Here is an 18,073-nt window from a genome sequence, read left to right as displayed (position 1 = left end):
CTCTCTGTCTGTTTTCGTCTCTCTGTCTGTTTTCGTCTCTCTGTCTCTGTACGTCTCTCTGTCGCTGTACGTCTGTCTGTCTCTGTTCGTCTCTCTGTCTCTGTACGTTTCTCTGTCTCTGTACATCTCTCCGTGTCTGTTTGTCTCTCTGTCTCTGTTCGTTTCTCTGTCTCTAGACGTCTCTCTGTCTGTTGACGTCTCTCTGACTCTAGATGTCTCTCTGTCCCTGTACACCTCTTTGTCTCTGTTCGTCTCTCTGTCTCTGTACGTCTCTCTTTCTCTGTACGTCTCTCTGTCTCTGTACGTCTCTCTGTCTCTGTACGTCTCTCTGTCTCTGTACGTCTCTTTGTCTCTGTACGTCTTTATGTCTCTGTTCGTCTCTCTGTCTCTGTACGTCTCTCTGTCTCTGTTCGTCTCTCTGTCTCTGTACGTCTCTATGCCTCTGTACGTCTCTCTTTCTCTGTACGTCTCTCTGTCTCTGTACGTCTCTCTGTCTCTGTACGTCTCTCTGCCTCTGTACGTCTCTCTGTCTCTGTACGTCTCTTTGCCTCTGTACGTCTCTCTGTCTCGGTACGTCTCTCTGTCTCTGTACGTCTCTCTGTCTCTGTACGTCTCGCTGTCTCTGTACGTCTCTTTGTCTCTGTACGTCTCTCTGTCTCTGTACGTCTCTCTGTCTCTGCTCGTCTCTCTGTCTCTGTACGTCTCTCTGCCTCTGTATGTCTCTCTGTCTCTGTACGTTTTTATGTCTCTGTTCGTCTCTCTGTCTCTGCACGTCTCTCTGTCTCTGTACGTCTCTCTGTCTCTGTTCGTCTCTCTGTCTCTGTTCGTCTCTCTGTCTCTGTACGTCTCTCTGTCTCTGTACGTCTCTCTGTCTCTGTTCGTCTCTTTGTCTATGTACGTCTCTCTGTCTCTGTACGTCTCTCTGTCTCTAGACGTCTCTCTGTCTCTAGACGTCTCTCTGTCTCTAGACGTCTCTCTGTCTCTAGATACCTCTCTGTCTTCAGACGTCTCTCGGTCTTCGGACGTCTCTCTGTCTCTAGACGTCTCTCTGTCTCTAGACGTCTCTCTGTCTCTGTACGTCTCTCTGTCTCTGTACGCCTTTCTGTCTCTGTACGTCTCTCTGTCTCTGTACGTCTCTCTGTCTCTGTACGACTCTCTGTCTCTGTACGTCTCTCTGTCTCTGTACGCCTCTCTGTCTCTGTACGTCTCTCTGTCTCTGTACGTCTCTGTGACTCTGTACGTCTCTCTGTCCCTGTACGTTTCTCTGTCTCTGTACGTCTCTCTGTCCCTGTACGTCTCTCTGTCTCTGTACGTCTCTCTGTTTCCGTTCGTCTCTCTGTCTCTGTGCGTCTCTCTGTTTCTGTACGTTTGTCTGTCTCTGTACGTCTCTCTGTCTGTTTTCGTCTCTCTGTCTGTTTTCGTCTCTCTGTCTCTGTACGTCTCTCTGTCTCTGTACGTCTGTCTGTCTCTGTTCGTCTCTCTGTCTCTGTTCGTCTCTCTGTCTCTGTCCGTCTCTGTCTCTGTTCGTCTCTCTGTCTCTGTACGTTTCTCTGTCTCTGTACATCTCTCCGTGTCTGTTTGTCTCTCTGTCTCTGTTCGTTTCTCTGTCTCTAGACGTCTCTCTGTCTGTTGACGTCTCTCTGACTCTAGATGTCTCTCTGTCCCTGTACACCTCTTTGTCTCTGTTCGTCTCTCTGTCTCTGTACGTCTCTCTTTCTCAGTACGTCTCTCTGTCTCTGTACGTCTCTCTGTCTCTGTACGTCTCTCTGTCTCTGTACGTCTCTTTGTCTCTGTACGTCTCTCTGTCTCTGTACGTCTCTTTGTCTCTGTACGTCTCTCTTTCTCTGTACGTCTCTCTGTCTCTGTACGTCTCTCTGTCTCTGTACGCCTCTCTGTCTCTGTTCGTCTCTCTGTCTCTGTACGTCTCTCTGTCTCTGTTCGTCTCTCTGTCTCTGTACGTCTCTATGCCTCTGTACGTCTCTCTTTCTCTGTACGTCTCTCTTTCTCTGTACGTCTCTCTGTCTCTGTACGCCTCTCTGTCTCTGTACGTCTCTCTCTCTCTGTACGTCTCTCTGTCTCTGTACGTCTCTCTGTTTCAGTACGTTTCTCTGTTTCTGTACGTTTCTATGTCTCTGTACGTCTCTCTGTCTCTGTACGTCTCTCTGTCTCTGTTCGTCTCTCTATCTCTGTACGTCTCTCGGTCTCTGTACGCCTTTCTGTCTCTGTACGTCTCTCTGTCTCTGTACGTCTCTCTGTCTCTGTACGTCTCTCTGTCTCCGTTCGTCTCTCTGTCTCTGTGCGTCTCTCTGTTTCTGTACGTTTCTTTGTCTCTGTACGTCTCTCTGTCTGTTTTCGTCTCTCTGTCTCTGTACGTCTCTCTGTCTCTGTACGTCTTTCTGTCTCTGTTCGTCTCTCTGTCTCTATACGTTTCTCTCTCTCTCTGTACATCTCCCTGTCTCTGTTCGTGTCTCTGTCTCTGTACGTTTCTCTGTCTCTGTACGTCTCTCTGTCTGTTTTCGTCTCTCTGTCTGTTTTCGTCTCTCTGTCTCTGTACGTCTCTCCGTCTCTGTTTGTCTCTCTGTCTCTGTTCGTCTCTCTGTCTCTAGACGTCTCTCTGTCTGTTGACGTCTCTCTGTATCTAGATGTCTCTCTGTCCCTGTACACCTCTTTGTCTCTGTTCGTCTCTCTGTCTCTGTCCGTCTCTCTGTCTCTGTACGTCTCTCTGTCTCTGTACGTCTCTCTGTCTGTTTTCGTCTCTCTGTCTGTTTTCGTCTCTCTGTCTCTGTACGTCTCTCCGTCTCTGTCTCTCTGTCTCTGTTCGTCTCTCTGTCTCTAGACGTCTCTCTGTCTGTTGACGTCTCTCTGTATCTAGATGTCTCTCTGTCCCTGTACACCTCTTTGTCTCTGTTCGTCTCTCTGTCTCTGTCCGTCTCTCTGTCTCTGTACGTCTCTCTGTCTCTGTACATCTCTCTGTCTCTGCACGTCTCTCTGTGTCTGTACGTCTCTTTGTCTCTGTACGTCTTTATGTCTCTGTTCGTCTCTCTGTCTCTGTACGTCTCTCTGCCTTTGTACGTCTCTCTTTCTCTGCACGTCTCTGTCTCTGTACGTCTCTCTGCCTCTGTACGTCTCTCTGTCTCTGTACGTCTCTCTGTCTCTAGACGTCTCTCTGTCTCTAGACGTCTCTCTGTCTCTAGACATCTCTCTGTCTTCAGACGTCTCTCGGTCTTCGGACGTCTCTCTGTCTCTAGACGTCTCTCTGTCTCTAGACGTCTCTCTGTCTCTAGACGTCTCTCTGTCTGTTGACGTCTCTTTGTCTCTAGACGTCTCTCTGTCCCTGTACACCTCTCTGTCTCTGTTCGTCTCTCTATCTCTGTACGTCTCTCGGTCTCTGTACGCCTCTCTGTCTCTGTACGTCTCTCTGTCTCTGTACGTCTCTCTGTCTCTGTACGTCTCTCTGTCTCCGTTCGTCTCTCTGTCTCTGTGCGTCTCTCTGTTTCTGTACGTTTCTCTGTCTCTGTACGTCTCTCTGTCTGTTTTCGTCTCTCTGTCTGTTTTCGTCTCTCTGTCTCTGTACGTCTCTCTGTCTCTGTACGTCTTTCTGTCTCTGTTCGTCTCTCTGTCTCTATACGTTTCTCTCTCTCTCTGTACATCTCCCTGTCTCTGTTCGTGTCTCTGTCTCTGTACGTTTCTCTGTCTCTGTACGTCTCTCTGTCTGTTTTCGTCTCTCTGTCTGTTTTCGTCTCTCTGTCTCTGTACGTCTCTCCGTCTCTGTTTGTCTCTCTGTCTCTGTTCGTCTCTCTGTCTCTAGACGTCTCTGTCTGTTGACGTCTCTCTGTATCTAGATGTCTCTCTGTCCCTGTACACCTCTTTGTCTCTGTTCGTCTCTCTGTCTCTGTCCGTCTCTCTGTCTCTGTACGTCTCTCTGTCTCTGTACGTCTCTCTGTCTGTTTTCGTCTCTCTGTCTGTTTTCGTCTCTCTGTCTCTGTACGTCTCTCCGTCTCTGTTTGTCTCTCTGTCTCTGTTCGTCTCTCTGTCTCTAGACGTCTCTCTGTCTGTTGACGTCTCTCTGTATCTAGATGTCTCTCTGTCCCTGTACACCTCTTTGTCTCTGTTCGTCTCTCTGTCTCTGTCCGTCTCTCTGTCTCTGTACGTCTCTCTGTCTCTGTACGTCTCTCTGTCTCTGCACGTCTCTCTGTGTCTGTACGTCTCTTTGTCTCTGTACGTCTTTATGTCTCTGTTCGTCTCTCTGTCTCTGTACGTCTCTCTGCCTTTGTACGTCTCTCTTTCTCTGCACGTCTCTCTGTCTCTGTACGTCTCTCTGCCTCTGTACGTCTCTCTGTCTCTGTACGTCTCTCTGTCTCTAGACGTCTCTCTGTCTCTAGACGTCTCTCTGTCTCTAGACATCTCTCTGTCTTCAGACGTCTCTCGGTCTTCGGACGTCTCTCTGTCTCTAGACGTCTCTCTGTCTCTAGACGTCTCTCTGTCTCTAGACGTCTCTCTGTCTGTTGACGTCTCTTTGTCTCTAGACGTCTCTCTGTCCCTGTACACCTCTCTGTCTCTGTTCGTCTCTCTATCTCTGTACGTCTCTCGGTCTCTGTACGCCTCTCTGTCTCTGTACGTCTCTCTGTCTCTGTACGTCTCTCTGTCTCTGTACGTCTCTCTGTCTCCGTTCGTCTCTCTGTCTCTGTGCGTCTCTCTGTTTCTGTACGTTTCTCTGTCTCTGTACGTCTCTCTGTCTGTTTTCGTCTCTCTGTCTGTTTTCGTCTCTCTGTCTCTGTACGTCTCTCTGTCTCTGTACGTCTTTCTGTCTCTGTTCGTCTCTCTGTCTCTATACGTTTCTCTCTCTCTCTGTACATCTCCCTGTCTCTGTTCGTGTCTCTGTCTCTGTACGTTTCTCTGTCTCTGTACGTCTCTCTGTCTGTTTTCGTCTCTCTGTCTGTTTTCGTCTCTCTGTCTCTGTACGTCTCTCCGTCTCTGTTTGTCTCTCTGTCTCTGTTCGTCTCTCTGTCTCTAGACGTCTCTCTGTCTGTTGACGTCTCTCTGTATCTAGATGTCTCTCTGTCCCTGTACACCTCTTTGTCTCTGTTCGTCTCTCTGTCTCTGTCCGTCTCTCTGTCTCTGTACGTCTCTCTGTCTCTGTACGTCTCTCTGTCTGTTTTCGTCTCTCTGTCTGTTTTCGTCTCTCTGTCTCTGTACGTCTCTCCGTCTCTGTTTGTCTCTCTGTCTCTGTTCGTCTCTCTGTCTCTAGACGTCTCTCTGTCTGTTGACGTCTCTCTGTATCTAGATGTCTCTCTGTCCCTGTACACCTCTTTGTCTCTGTTCGTCTCTCTGTCTCTGTCCGTCTCTCTGTCTCTGTACGTCTCTCTGTCTCTGTACGTCTCTCTGTCTCTGCACGTCTCTCTGTGTCTGTACGTCTCTTTGTCTCTGTACGTCTTTATGTCTCTGTTCGTCTCTCTGTCTCTGTACGTCTCTCTGCCTTTGTACGTCTCTCTTTCTCTGCACGTCTCTCTGTCTCTGTACGTCTCTCTGCCTCTGTACGTCTCTCTGTCTCTGTACGTCTCTCTGTCTCTAGACGTCTCTCTATCTCTAGACGTCTCTCTGTCTCTAGACATCTCTCTGTCTTCAGACGTCTCTCGGTCTTCGGACGTCTCTCTGTCTCTAGACGTCTCTCTGTCTCTAGACGTCTCTCTGTCTCTAGACGTCTCTCTGTCTCGGTACGTTTCACTGTCTCTATACGTCTGTCTGTCTCTGTTCGTCTCTCTGTCTCTGTACGTCTCTCTGTCTCTGTACGTTGTTTCTCTGTCTCTATACGTCTCTCTGTCTCTGTACGTCTCTCTGTTTCCGTTCGTCTCTCTGTCTCTGTGCGTCTCTCTGTTTCTGTACGTTTGTCTGTCTCTGTACGTCTCTCTGTCTGTTTTCGTCTCTCTGTCTGTTTTCGTCTCTCTGTCTCTGTACGTCTCTCTGTCTCTGTACGTCTGTCTGTCTCTGTTCGTCTCTCTGTCTCTGTTAGTCTCTCTGTCTCTGTACGTCTCTGTCTCTGTTCGTCTCTCTGTCTCTGTACGTTTCTCTGTCTCTGTACATCTCTCCGTGTCTGTTTGTCTCTCTGTCTCTGTTCGTTTCTCTGTCTCTAGACGTCTCTCTGTCTGTTGACGTCTCTCTGACTCTAGATGTCTCTCTGTCCCTGTACACCTCTTTGTCTCTGTTCGTCTCTCTGTCTCTGTACGTCTCTCTTTCTCTGTACGTCTCTCTGTCTCTGTACGTCTCTTTGTCTCTGTACGTCTTTATGTCTCTGTTCGTCTCTCTGTCTCTGTACGTCTCTCTGTCTCTGTTCGTCTCTCTGTCTCTGTACGTCTCTATGCCTCTGTACGTCTCTCTCTCTCTGTACGTCTCTCTGTCTCTGTACGTCTCTCTGTCTCTGTACGTCTCTCTGCCTCTGTACGTCTCTCTGTCTCTGTACGTCTCTTTGCCTCTGTACGTCTCTCTGTCTCGGTACGTCTCTCTGTCTCTGTACGTCTCTCTGTCTCTGTACGTCTCGCTGTCTCTGTACGTCTCTTTGTCTCTGTACGTCTCTCTCTCTCTGTACGTCTCTCTGTCTCTGCTCGTCTCTCTGTCTCTGTACGTCTCTCTGCCTCTGTATGTCTCTCTGTCTCTGTACGTTTTTATGTCTCTGTTCGTCTCTCTGTCTCTGCACGTCTCTCTGTCTCTGTACGTCTCTCTGTCTCTGTTCGTCTCTCTGTCTCTGTTCGTCTCTCTGTCTCTGTACGTCTCTGTCTCTGTACGTCTCTCTGTCTCTGTTCGTCTCTTTGTCTATGTACGTCTCTCTGTCTCTGTACGTCTCTCTGTCTCTAGACGTCTCTCTGTCTCTAGACGTCTCTCTGTCTCTAGACGTCTCTCTGTCTCTAGATACCTCTCTGTATTCAGACGTCTCTCGGTCTTCGGACGTCTCTCTGTCTCTAGACGTCTCTCTGTCTCTAGACGTCTCTCTGTCTCTGTACGTCTCTCTGTCTCTGTACGCCTCTCTGTCTCTGTACGTCTCTCTGTCTCTGTACGTCTCTCTGTCTCTGTACGACTCTCTGTCTCTGTACGTCTCTCTGTCTCTGTACGCCTCTCTGTCTCTGTACGTCTCTCTGTCTCTGTACGTCTCTGTGACTCTGTACGTCTCTCTGTCCCTGTACGTTTCTCTGTCTCTGTACGTCTCTCTGTCCCTGTTCGTCTCTCTGTCTCTGTACGTCTCTCTGTTTCCGTTCGTCTCTCTGTCTCTGTGCGTCTCTCTGTTTCTGTACGTTTGTCTGTCTCTGTACGTCTCTCTGTCTGTTTTCGTCTCTCTGTCTGTTTTCGTCTCTCTGTCTCTGTACGTCTCTCTGTCTCTGTACGTCTGTCTGTCTCTGTTCGTCTCTCTGTCTCTGTTCGTCTCTCTGTCTCTGTACGTCTCTGTCTCTGTTCGTCTCTCTGTCTCTGTACGTTTCTCTGTCTCTGTACATCTCTCCGTGTCTGTTTGTCTCTCTGTCTCTGTTCGTTTCTCTGTCTCTAGACGTCTCTCTGTCTGTTGACCTCTCTCTGACTCTAGATATCTCTCTGTCCCTGTACACCTCTTTGTCTCTGTTCGTCTCTCTGTCTCTGTACGTCTCTCTTTCTCTGTAAGTCTCTCTGTCTCTGTACGTCTCTCTGTCTCTGTACGTCTCTCTGTCTCTGTACGTCTCTTTGTCTCTGTACGTCTTTATGTCTCTGTTCGTCTCTCTGTCTCTGTACGTCTCTCTGTCTCTGTTCGTCTCTCTGTCTCTGTACGTCTCTATGCCTCTGTACGTCTCTCTTTCTCTGTACGTCTCTCTGTCTGTGTACGTCTCTCTGTCTCTGTACGTCTCTCTGCCTCTGTACGTCTCTCTGTCTCTGTACGTCTCTTTGCCTCTGTACGTCTCTCTGTCTCGGTACGTCTCTCTGTCTCTGTACGTCTCTCTGTCTCTGTACGTCTCGCTGTCTCTGTACGTCTCTTTGTCTCTGTACGTCTCTCTGTCTCTGTACGTCTCTCTGTCTCTGCTCGTCTCTCTGTCTCTGTACGTCTCTCTGCCTCTGTATGTCTCTCTGTCTCTGTACGTTTTTATGTCTCTGTTCGTCTCTCTGTCTCTGCACGTCTCTCTGTCTCTGTACGTCTCTCTGTCTCTGTTCGTCTCTCTGTCTCTGTTCGTCTCTCTGTCTCTGTACGTCTCTCTGTCTCTGTACGTCTCTCTGTCTCTGTTCGTCTCTTTGTCTATGTACGTCTCTCTGTCTCTGTACGTCTCTCTGTCTCTAGACGTCTCTCTGTCTCTAGACGTCTCTCTGTCTCTAGACGTCTCTCTGTCTCTAGATACCTCTCTGTCTTCAGACGTCTCTCGGTCTTCGGACGTCTCTCTGTCTCTAGACGTCTCTCTTTCTCTAGACGTCTCTCTGTCTCTGTACGTCTCTCTGTCTCTGTACGCCTCTCTGTCTCTGTACGTCTCTCTGTCTCTGTACGTCTCTCTGTCTCTGTACGACTCTCTGTCTCTGTAGGTCTCTCTGTCTCTGTACGCCTCTCTGTCTCTGTACGTCTCTCTGTCTCTGTACGTCTCTGTGACTCTGTACGTCTCTCTGTCCCTGTACGTTTCTCTGTCTCTGTACGTCTCTCTGTCCCTGTACGTCTCTCTGTCTCTGTACGTCTCTCTGTTTCCGTTCGTCTCTCTGTCTCTGTGCGTCTCTCTGTTTCTGTACGTATGTCTGTCTCTGTACGTCTCTCTGTCTGTTTTCGTCTCTCTGTCTGTTTTCGTCTCTCTGTCTCTGTACGTCTCTCTGTCTCTGTACGTCTGTCTGTCTCTGTTCGTCTCTCTGTCTCTGTTCGTCTCTCTGTCTCTGTCCGTCTCTGTCTCTGTTCGTCTCTCTGTCTCTGTACGTTTCTCTGTCTCTGTACATCTCTCCGTGTCTGTTTGTCTCTCTGTCTCTGTTCGTTTCTCTGTCTCTAGACGTCTCTCTGTCTGTTGACGTCTCTCTGACTCTAGATGTCTCTCTGTCCCTGTACACCTCTTTGTCTCTGTTCGTCTCTCTGTCTCTGTACGTCTCTCTTTCTCTGTACGTCTCTCTGTCTCTGTACGTCTCTCTGTCTCTGTACGTCTCTCTGTCTCTGTACGTCTCTTTGTCTCTGTACGTCTTTATGTCTCTGTTCGTCTCTCTGTCTCTGTACGTCTCTCTGTCTCTGTTCGTCTCTCTGTCTCTGTACGTCTCTATGCCTCTGTACGTCTCTCTTTCTCTGTTCGTCTCTCTGTCTCTGTACGTCTCTCTGTTTCTGTACGCCTCTCTGTCTCTGTGCGTCTCTCTCTCTCTGTACGGCTCTCTGTCTCTGTACGTCTCTCTGTTTCAGTACGTTTCTCTGTTTCTGTACGTTTCTATGTCTCTGTACGTCTCTCTGTCTCTGTACGTCTCTCTGTCTGTTGACGTCTCTCTGTCTGTTGACGTCTCTTTGTCTCTAGACGTCTCTCTGTCCCTGTACACCTCTCTGTCTCTGTTCGTCTCTCTATCTCTGTACGTCTCTCGGTCTCTGTACGCCTCTCTGTCTCTGTACGTCTCTCTGTCTCTGTACGTCTCTCTGTCTCTGTACGTCTCTCTGTCTCCGTTCGTCTCTCTGTCTCTGTGCGTCTCTCTGTTTCTGTACGTTTCTCTGTCTCTGTACGTCTCTCTGTCTGTTTTCGTCTCTCTGTCTGTTTTCGTCTCTCTGTCTCTGTACGTCTCTCTGTCTCTGTACGTCTTTCTGTCTCTGTTCGTCTCTCTGTCTCTATACGTTTCTCTCTCTCTCGGTACATCTCCCTGTCTCTGTTCGTGTCTCTGTCTCTGTACGTTTCTCTGTCTCTGTACGTCTCTCTGTCTGTTTTCGTCTCTCTGTCTGTTTTCGTCTCTCTGTCTCTGTACGTCTCTCCGTCTCTGTTTGTCTCTCTGTCTCTGTTCGTCTCTCTGTCTCTAGACGTCTCTCTGTCTGTTGACGTCTCTCTGTATCTAGATGTCTCTCTGTCCCTGTACACCTCTTTGTCTCTGTTCGTCTCTCTGTCTCTGTCCGTCTCTCTGTCTCTGTACGTCTCTCTGTCTCTGTACGTCTCTCTGTCTCTGCACGTCTGTCTGTGTCTGTACGTCTCTTTGTCTCTGTCTGTCTTTATGTCTCTGTTCGTCTCTCTGTCTCTGTACGTCTCTCTGCCTTTGTACGTCTCTCTTTCTCTGTACGTCTCTCTGTCTCTTTACGTCTCTCTGCCTCTGTACGTCTCTCTGTCTCTGTACGTCTCTCTGCCTCTGTACGTCTCTTTGTCTCGGTACGTCTCTCTGTCTCTGTACGTCTCTCTGTCTCTGTACGTCTCTCTGTCTCTACGTCTCTTTGTCTCTGTACGTCTCTCTGTCTCTGTACGTCTCTCTGTCTCTGTACGTCTCTCTGTCTCTGCTCGTCTCTCTGTCTCTGTACGTCTCTCTGCCTCTGTATGTCTCTCTGTCTCTGTACGTTTTTATGTCTCTGTTCGTCTCTCTGTCTCTGCACGTCTCTCTGTCTCTGTACGTCTCTCTGTCTCTGTTCGTCTCTCTGTCTCTGTTCGTCTCTCTGTCTCTGTACGTCTCTCTTTCTCTGTACGTCTCTCTGTCTCTAGACGTCCCTCTGTCTCTAGACGTCTCTCTGTCTCTAGACGTCTCTCTGTCTCTAGACATCTCTCTGTCTTCAGACGTCTCTCGGTCTTCGGACGTTTCTCTGTCTCTATACGTCTGTCTGTCTCTGTTCGTCTCTCTGTCTCTGTACGTCTCTCTGTCTCTGTACGTTGTTTCTCTGTCTCTATACGTCTCTCTGTCTCTGTACGTCTCTCTGTTTCCGTTCGTCTCTCTGTCTCTGTGCGTCTCTCTGTTTCTGTACGTTTCTCTGTCTCTGTACGTCTCTCTGTCTGTTTTCGTCTCTGTCTGTTTTCGTCTCTGTCTCTGTACGTCTCTCTGTCTCTGTACGTCTTTCTGTCTCTGTTCGTCTCTCTGTCTCTGTTCGTCTCTCTGTCTCTGTACGTCTCTGTCTCTGTTCGTCTCTCTGTCTCTGTACGTTTCTCTGTCTCTGTACATCTCTCCGTTTTCTGTTTGTCTCTCTGTCTCTGTTCGTCTCTCTGTCTCTAGACGTCTCTCTGTCTGTTGACGTCTCTCTGACTCTAGACGTCTCTCTGTCCCTGTACACCTCTTTGTCTCTGTTCGTCTCTCTGTCTCTGTACGTCTCTCTTTCTCTGTACGTCTCTCTGTCTCTGTACGTCTCTCTGTCTCTTTACGTCTCTCTGTCTCTGTACGTCTCTTTGTCTCTGTACGTCTTTATGTCTCTGTTCGTCTCTCTGTCTCTGTACGTCTCTCTGTCTCTGTTCGTCTCTCTTTTTCTGTACGTCTCTCTGTCTCTGTACGTCTCTCTGTCTCTGTACGCCTCTCTGTCTCTGTACGTCTCTCTCTCTCTGTACGTCTCTCTGTCTCTGTACGTCTCTCTGTTTCAGTACGTTTCTCTGTTTCTGTACGTTTCTATGTCTCTGTACGTCTCTCTGTCTCTGTACGTCTCTCTGTCTGTTGACGTCTCTCTGTCTGTTGACGTCTCTTTGTCTCTAGACGTCTCTCTGTCCCTGTACACCTCTCTGTCTCTGTTCGTCTCTCTATCTCTGTACGTCTCTCGGTCTCTGTACGCCTCTCTGTCTCTGTACGTCTCTCTGTCTCTGTACATCTCTCTGTCTCTGTACGTCTCTCTGTCTCCGTTCGTCTCTCTGTCTCTGTGCGTCTCTCTGTTTCTGTACGTTTCTCTGTCTCTGTACGTCTCTCTGTCTGTTTTCGTCTCTCTGTCTGTTTTCGTCTCTCTGTCTCTGTACGTCTCTCTGTCTCTGTACGTCTTTCTGTCTCTGTTCGTCTCTCTGTCTCTATACGTTTCTCTCTCTCTCTGTACATCTCCCTGTCTCTGTTCGTGTCTCTGTCTCTGTACGTTTCTCTGTCTCTGTACGTCTCTCTGTCTGTTTTCGTCTCTCTGTCTGTTTTCGTCTCTCTGTCTCTGTACGTCTCTCCGTCTCTGTTTGTCTCTCTGTCTCTGTTCGTCTCTCTGTCTCTAGACGTCTCTCTGTCTGTTGACGTCTCTCTGTATCTAGATGTCTCTCTGTCCCTGTACACCTCTTTGTCTCTGTTCGTCTCTCTGTCTCTGTCCGTCTCTCTGTCTCTGTACGTCTCTCTGTCTCTGTACGTCTCTCTGTCTCTGCACGTCTGTCTGTGTCTGTACGTCTCTTTGTCTCTGTCTGTCTTTATGTCTCTGTTCGTCTCTCTGTCTCTGTACGTCTCTCTGCCTTTGTACGTCTCTCTTTCTCTGTACGTCTCTCTGTCTCTTTACGTCTCTCTGCCTCTGTACGTCTCTCTGTCTCTGTACGTCTCTCTGCCTCTGTACGTCTCTTTGTCTCGGTACGTCTCTCTGTCTCTGTACGTCTCTCTGTCTCTGTACGTCTCTCTGTCTCTACGTCTCTTTGTTTCTGTACGTCTCTCTGTCTCTGTACGTCTCTCTGTCTCTGTACGTCTCTCTGTCTCTGCTCGTCTCTCTGTCTCTGTACGTCTCTCTGCCTCTGTATGTCTCTCTGTCTCTGTACGTTTTTATGTCTCTGTTCGTCTCTCTGTCTCTGCACGTCTCTCTGTCTCTGTACGTCTCTCTGTCTCTGTTCGTCTCTCTGTCTCTGTTCGTCTCTCTGTCTCTGTACGTCTCTCTGTCTCTGTACGTCTCTCTGTCTCTAGACGTCCCTCTGTCTCTAGACGTCTCTCTGTCTCTAGACGTCTCTCTGTCTCTAGACATCTCTTTGTCTTCAGACGTCTCTCGGTCTTCGGACGTTTCTCTGTCTCTATACGTCTGTCTGTCTCTGTTCGTCTCTCTGTCTCTGTACGTCTCTCTGTCTCTGTACGTTGTTTCTCTGTCTCTATACGTCTCTCTGTCTCTGTACGTCTCTCTGTTTCCGTTCGTCTCTCTGTCTCTGTGCGTCTCTCTGTTTCTGTACGTTTCTCTGTCTCTGTACGTCTCTCTGTCTGTTTTCGTCTCTGTCTGTTTTCGTCTCTCTGTCTCTGTACGTCTCTCTGTCTCTGTACGTCTTTCTGTCTCTGTTCGTCTCTCTGTCTCTGTTCGTCTCTCTGTCTCTGTACGTCTCTGTCTCTGTTCGTCTCTCTGTCTCTGTACGTTTCTCTGTCTCTGTACATCTCTCCGTTTTCTGTTTGTCTCTCTGTCTCTGTTCGTCTCTCTGTCTCTAGACGTCTCTCTGTCTGTTGACGTCTCTCTGACTCTAGACGTCTCTCTGTCCCTGTACACCTCTTTGTCTCTGTTCGTCTCTCTGTCTCTGTACGTCTCTCTTTCTCTGTACGTCTCTCTGTCTCTGTACGTCTCTCTGTCTCTGTACGTCTCTCTGTCTCTGCACGTCTCTTTGTCTCTGTACGTCTTTATGTCTCTGTTCGTCTCTCTGTCTCTGTACGTCTCTCTGTCTCTGTTCGTCTCTCTGTCTCTGTACGTCTCTCTGCCTCTGTACGTCTCTCTTTCTCTGTACGTCTCTCTTTCTCTGTACGTCTCTCTGTCTCTGTACGTCTCTCTGCCTCTGTACGTCTCTCTGTCTCTGTACGTCTCTTTGCCTCTGTACGTCTCTCTGTCTCGGTACGTCTCTCTGTCTCTGTACGTCTCTCTGTCTCTGTACGTCTCGCTGTCTCTGTACGTCTCTTTGTCTCTGTACGTCTCTCTTGCTCTGTACGTCTCTGCTCGTCTCTCTGTCTCTGTACGTCTCTCTGCCTCTGTATGTCTCTCTGTCTCTGTACGTTTTTGTCTCTGTTCGTCTCTCTGTCTCTGTTCGTCTCTCTGTCTCTGTACGTCTCTCTGTCTCTGTACGTCTCTCTGTCTCTGTTCGTCTCTTTGTCTCTGTACGTCTCTCTGTCTCTGTACGTCTCTCTGTCTCTAGACGTCTCTCTGTCTCTAGACGTCTCTCTGTCTCTAGACGTTTCTCTGTCTCTAGACGTCTCTCTGTCTTCAGACGTCTCTCGGTCTTCGGACGTCTCTCTGTCTCTAGACGTCTCTTTGTCTCTAGACGTCTCTCTGTCTCTAGACGTCTCTCTGTCTCGGTACGTTTCTCTGTCTCTATACGTCTGTCTGTCTCTGTTCGTCTCTCTGTCTCTGTACGTCTCTCTGTCTCTATACGTCGTTTCTCTGTCTCTATACGTCTATCTGTCTCTGTTCGTCTCTCTGTCTCTGTACGTCTCTCTGTTTCTGTACGTCTTTCTGTCTTTGGACGTCTCTCTGTCTCTGTACGTTTCTCTGTCTCTGTACGTCTCTCTGTCTCTAGTTCGTCTCTCTGTTCCAAACATTTTCTCATTGTGTATTTTTTATTCGGTGTATCTATCATGGTCTAGCATTCATACACAATATTCATTCACACATTCATACATACACACATGCATGCACACACACATTCATTCACACATTGAAACACATACATTCATACACAATTTCATACATACATGCACACATTCATACACACATTCACACACACACCTCACTCCCTCATTCACACACACACACCTCACTCCCTCATTCACACACACACCCTCCTCACTCCCAGACAAAAGAAGCAGGAAGGAGAGTGAAGGTCAAAAGTGAAGGAGCACAGTTTACCTTGTGGACAGCTCTCTGTTACTGCTCTTGCACTTCTCGTGTTCTTCTTCCATCAGGCGACTCTGTTTTGTTATCTTATTATTTTCCTCTCGAATATTTCTGAGTTGCTCTTCAACAAGTCTTTTCTCTCCTGCTGTGTTATCATTCATCTCTTGCAGCTGGTGTGTCTCTCGTTCTAGCTCAGCAATCCTCGTCAACGCCATCGTGACCCTCTCCTGGGCTTGGGTTTCTGCAAGCTCTAGCTGTCGGTTCCTAGTCTTGACCAGTCTCGAGTCCTCCTCCACTTGTCGGATCTCCTCCTAGACAAGCCTCGAGTCCTCCTCCACTAGTCGGATCTCCTCCTTGACCAGCCTCGAGTCCTCCTCCACTTGACGAATGTCAGCCATTAGACGACGATTCGCCTCCTCTGATAAGTTAACATCGTTCTTAGTCTTCCTGTTTTCTTCCTTGGCAAGCCTAGAGTACTCCTCCACTTGACGAATCTCCTCCTTGACGAGCCTTGAGTCCTCCTCCACTTGACGGATCTGAGACTTTAATAGGACAATCACCTCCTTAGCAAGCTGCACTTCGTTCTTACTCTTCCTGTTGTCCTCCTCCTCGAGCAAATGAATCGCTGTAATTAGGTGAGTGTTTTCCTCCTTCAGCTTGTGATTGTCAGATTGGTGAGCCTTGTTGATGCACTCCAGCTGGTCCAGAGTGTCCAGGATGCGGCGTGTGGCGTTCTCCCTCTCCTTCACACCTGCCAACACATCAAAAATTAAGCTATATATTATATATATTATATATATATATATATATATATATACATATATATATATATATATATATATATATATATATATATATATATATATATATATATATATATATATATATATATATATATATATATATATATATATATATTGGTGTATACTGGCAGCAGGTTTTCTTTTAAACATGTCTCATTGAATATGACCGCATATTCTGTATTTACTATCTTCTGATTTAGGGCTTTTATCCCTCTAACTGTTTTCTTAGAATCAGGGCTTAGCTGAAAGAGGAGTTCTCTAAAACTCATTTTCGTAATTTCAAGGTGAAGAAAAAAGTGAATTACTATAGAATGTATTACACTTATTTATACAATTTGCACAACGTTTCGAACCTCCATAGTTCATTCTCAAGTGAAAAGAATTTTCAGAACTGGTTGATTTATACCCGCACTGGGTCAGGTGATAAGACAATAAAGGTAAAAACATGGGGGATACATAAGGGATAAATGGGGGGATGAAGCACATAAGAACATAAAAAATAAAGGTAACTGCGGAAGGCCTATAGGGCCCATACGAGGCAGCTGCTATCTACATACAAAGATTAATCAGGTGTAATTGACCTGTTATGTTGAACAGTGTCTACTGTGTTGGCATCGTTATGTTCTGGTCTTGTCCTTACTCTCATGGTGGGTAGAGTAAATAGTTCTGTGATTTGGGTGTTCATGATAGGTTGCTCTATTCTTATGTGAATTCCTTAAAGAATTTGTAATCTTCTTGCATCTTGGGTTTTGTCTATTATACAGGTATTTTTGTTCAACATTTCTCTTGTTAGGGTGATGTCATGGGCTTGTCTCGTGTGATTTCTGGGGGCACCGGATTGAAGATGACATGAAACGCGTCGTCAGCTTGGTCGACGTCATACCTATGTACTTAGATTGAAGGTTACATCCTTCGTGGGGGCAAGTGTACATGTATACAACGCTAGGCTGCTGTAGAGGGTTCTCCGTCGGCTTCGGGCTGTTTTTGATAAGGAGTTCGGAAGTCGTCTTGGTTTTGTTGAATATGATCAGGTTTATGTTTTGGTTAGGAGTAATGCTTTTTACTCCTTTACAGATTATTTCTTTTATTATTCTTTCCTCTTTTATATGTTCGCTGTGCATGGTTGATTTGTAATATAATTTTATTTGAGGTATTGTGGTTTCTGTTCTAGGTTTAGGATTATACCATCGGTCCAAGTGTCTTCTTATAGCAGCGTTTATTTCCGCGTTGCTATATCCGTTGTTCACCAATACCTGAGTTACTCTTTCAAACTCTCTACTCACGTTGCTCCATCCGGAGCAGTGGGTAAGTGCTCGACGAATATAAGCACTGAGAACACTGGCTTTGTATCTTTGGAGGCACTCACTTCTACCGTTCAGGCATAATCCTATGTTGGTGGGCTTAGTATATACGTTGGTGCTTAAAGAGGTTCCAGTTTTTGTTATTAGTACATCCAAGAATGGCAGACTGTTATTTTCATTATTTTCATGTGTAAATCGGAGTACTGACTCTCTCTCTCTAGATAGCTTTTTAGATCAACTAGTTCATCTAAGTCTTTTACTATGACGAATATGTCAGCTGCATAACGGCAATATACAGTTGGTTTTTGTCTGCTACTGAAGACTCTGTCTTCAATGGTTCCCATATAAAAATTAGCAAATAAAACTCCTAAGGGAAAGCCCATTGCTACTCTGTCTATTTGTAGATACATGTCTCCTTGTGGACTAATGAAAGGGGCTTCCTTTGTACATGCCTCGAGAAGACTCTTCAAGTGTGGCTCAGGTATGTCTAATTTGGGGGTGCTCTCGTCTCTGTATACTCTGTCCAGTATCATTCCTATGGTGGTGTCGACTGGGACGTTGGTAAATAGGGATTCGGCGTCCAGGGAAGCAATGATTCCATCAGGCTGAGTAGATTTGATTAAGTCTAGGAAATCTGCTGATGATTGTAGACTATAGTTGCTTGGAGTGTATGAAGTTAGGAGTTCGTTAAGTCTTTTTGCCAGGTGATAGGTTGGAGTTGGTATTTGGCTGATTATTGGACGTAGTGGGTTACCTAGTTTGTGTGTCTTAACATTGCCATAGGCATATCCTAAGCCATAGTCGCCTTGGAGTTTAGTGAAATGCACACTACCTTTCTCTGCGTTGATTGCAGTAATTGTTTTGTTTACTTTGCTTTTAAGGTTTTCCACAGGGTTCCTCGTGATTCGTTTAAATTTGGTGTCATCACTAAGGATGTCGCTAATTTTGTTCAAGTATTCTTGGGTAGGAATCAATACATATGCTGCTGTCTTGTCGGCTTTTGTTATTGTTACGTCTTTCAGATTTTTTAGTTGTTTTGCTGCTTCTTTGAGTCGTGGGGTTAAGATTGTAGATGAATATGTTCCTCGTTTTTTCCCCGCTTCTGTTAGTAGTTTAGCCTGAAGTGTGTCAGTGGTGATGACTTTTTTGTTGTCTTCTAGCTTATGGATGTCGTCCAGAAGCATTTCGACTTCAAGGCGTTTTTGATGCATCTTTGGTTTAGATATGAATTGACAATTTAGACCAAGATTTAAGAGGTCTCGTTGGTCCTGGGTAAGATCATAAGAAGTCAGGTTAATGTAGCCATCTTCAGGACGAGGGATCTTTAA

The 18,073-nt window shown here is 47.0% G+C and overlaps 1 protein-coding gene and 1 pseudogene across 1 annotated transcript in view; both read right to left on the bottom strand.

Annotated features, from left to right (window-relative positions):
• Nucleotides 1-1,755: 1,755 nt before the first annotated feature.
• Nucleotides 1,756-7,014, bottom strand: LOC138366803 (trichohyalin-like; annotated as a pseudogene).
• A 7,938-nt stretch (nt 7,015-14,952) lies between these two features.
• Nucleotides 14,953-18,073, bottom strand: part of LOC138366802 (uncharacterized protein PF3D7_1120000-like) — a 67,253-nt gene continuing 64,132 nt past the window's right edge. Inside the window, exon 3 of the mRNA XM_069328086.1 lies at nt 14,953-15,392. Coding sequence (XP_069184187.1) covers nt 14,953-15,392 — 440 coding nt within the window. The remainder of the gene's footprint in view (nt 15,393-18,073) is intronic.

The sequence above is a fragment of the Procambarus clarkii genome, chromosome 20, assembly GCF_040958095.1.
Source record: "Procambarus clarkii isolate CNS0578487 chromosome 20, FALCON_Pclarkii_2.0, whole genome shotgun sequence".
Lineage (NCBI taxonomy): Eukaryota > Metazoa > Arthropoda > Malacostraca > Decapoda > Cambaridae > Procambarus > Procambarus clarkii.
Note: the sequence above shows the minus strand (reverse complement) of the source record. Positions and strands in the feature narration are given on the sequence as shown.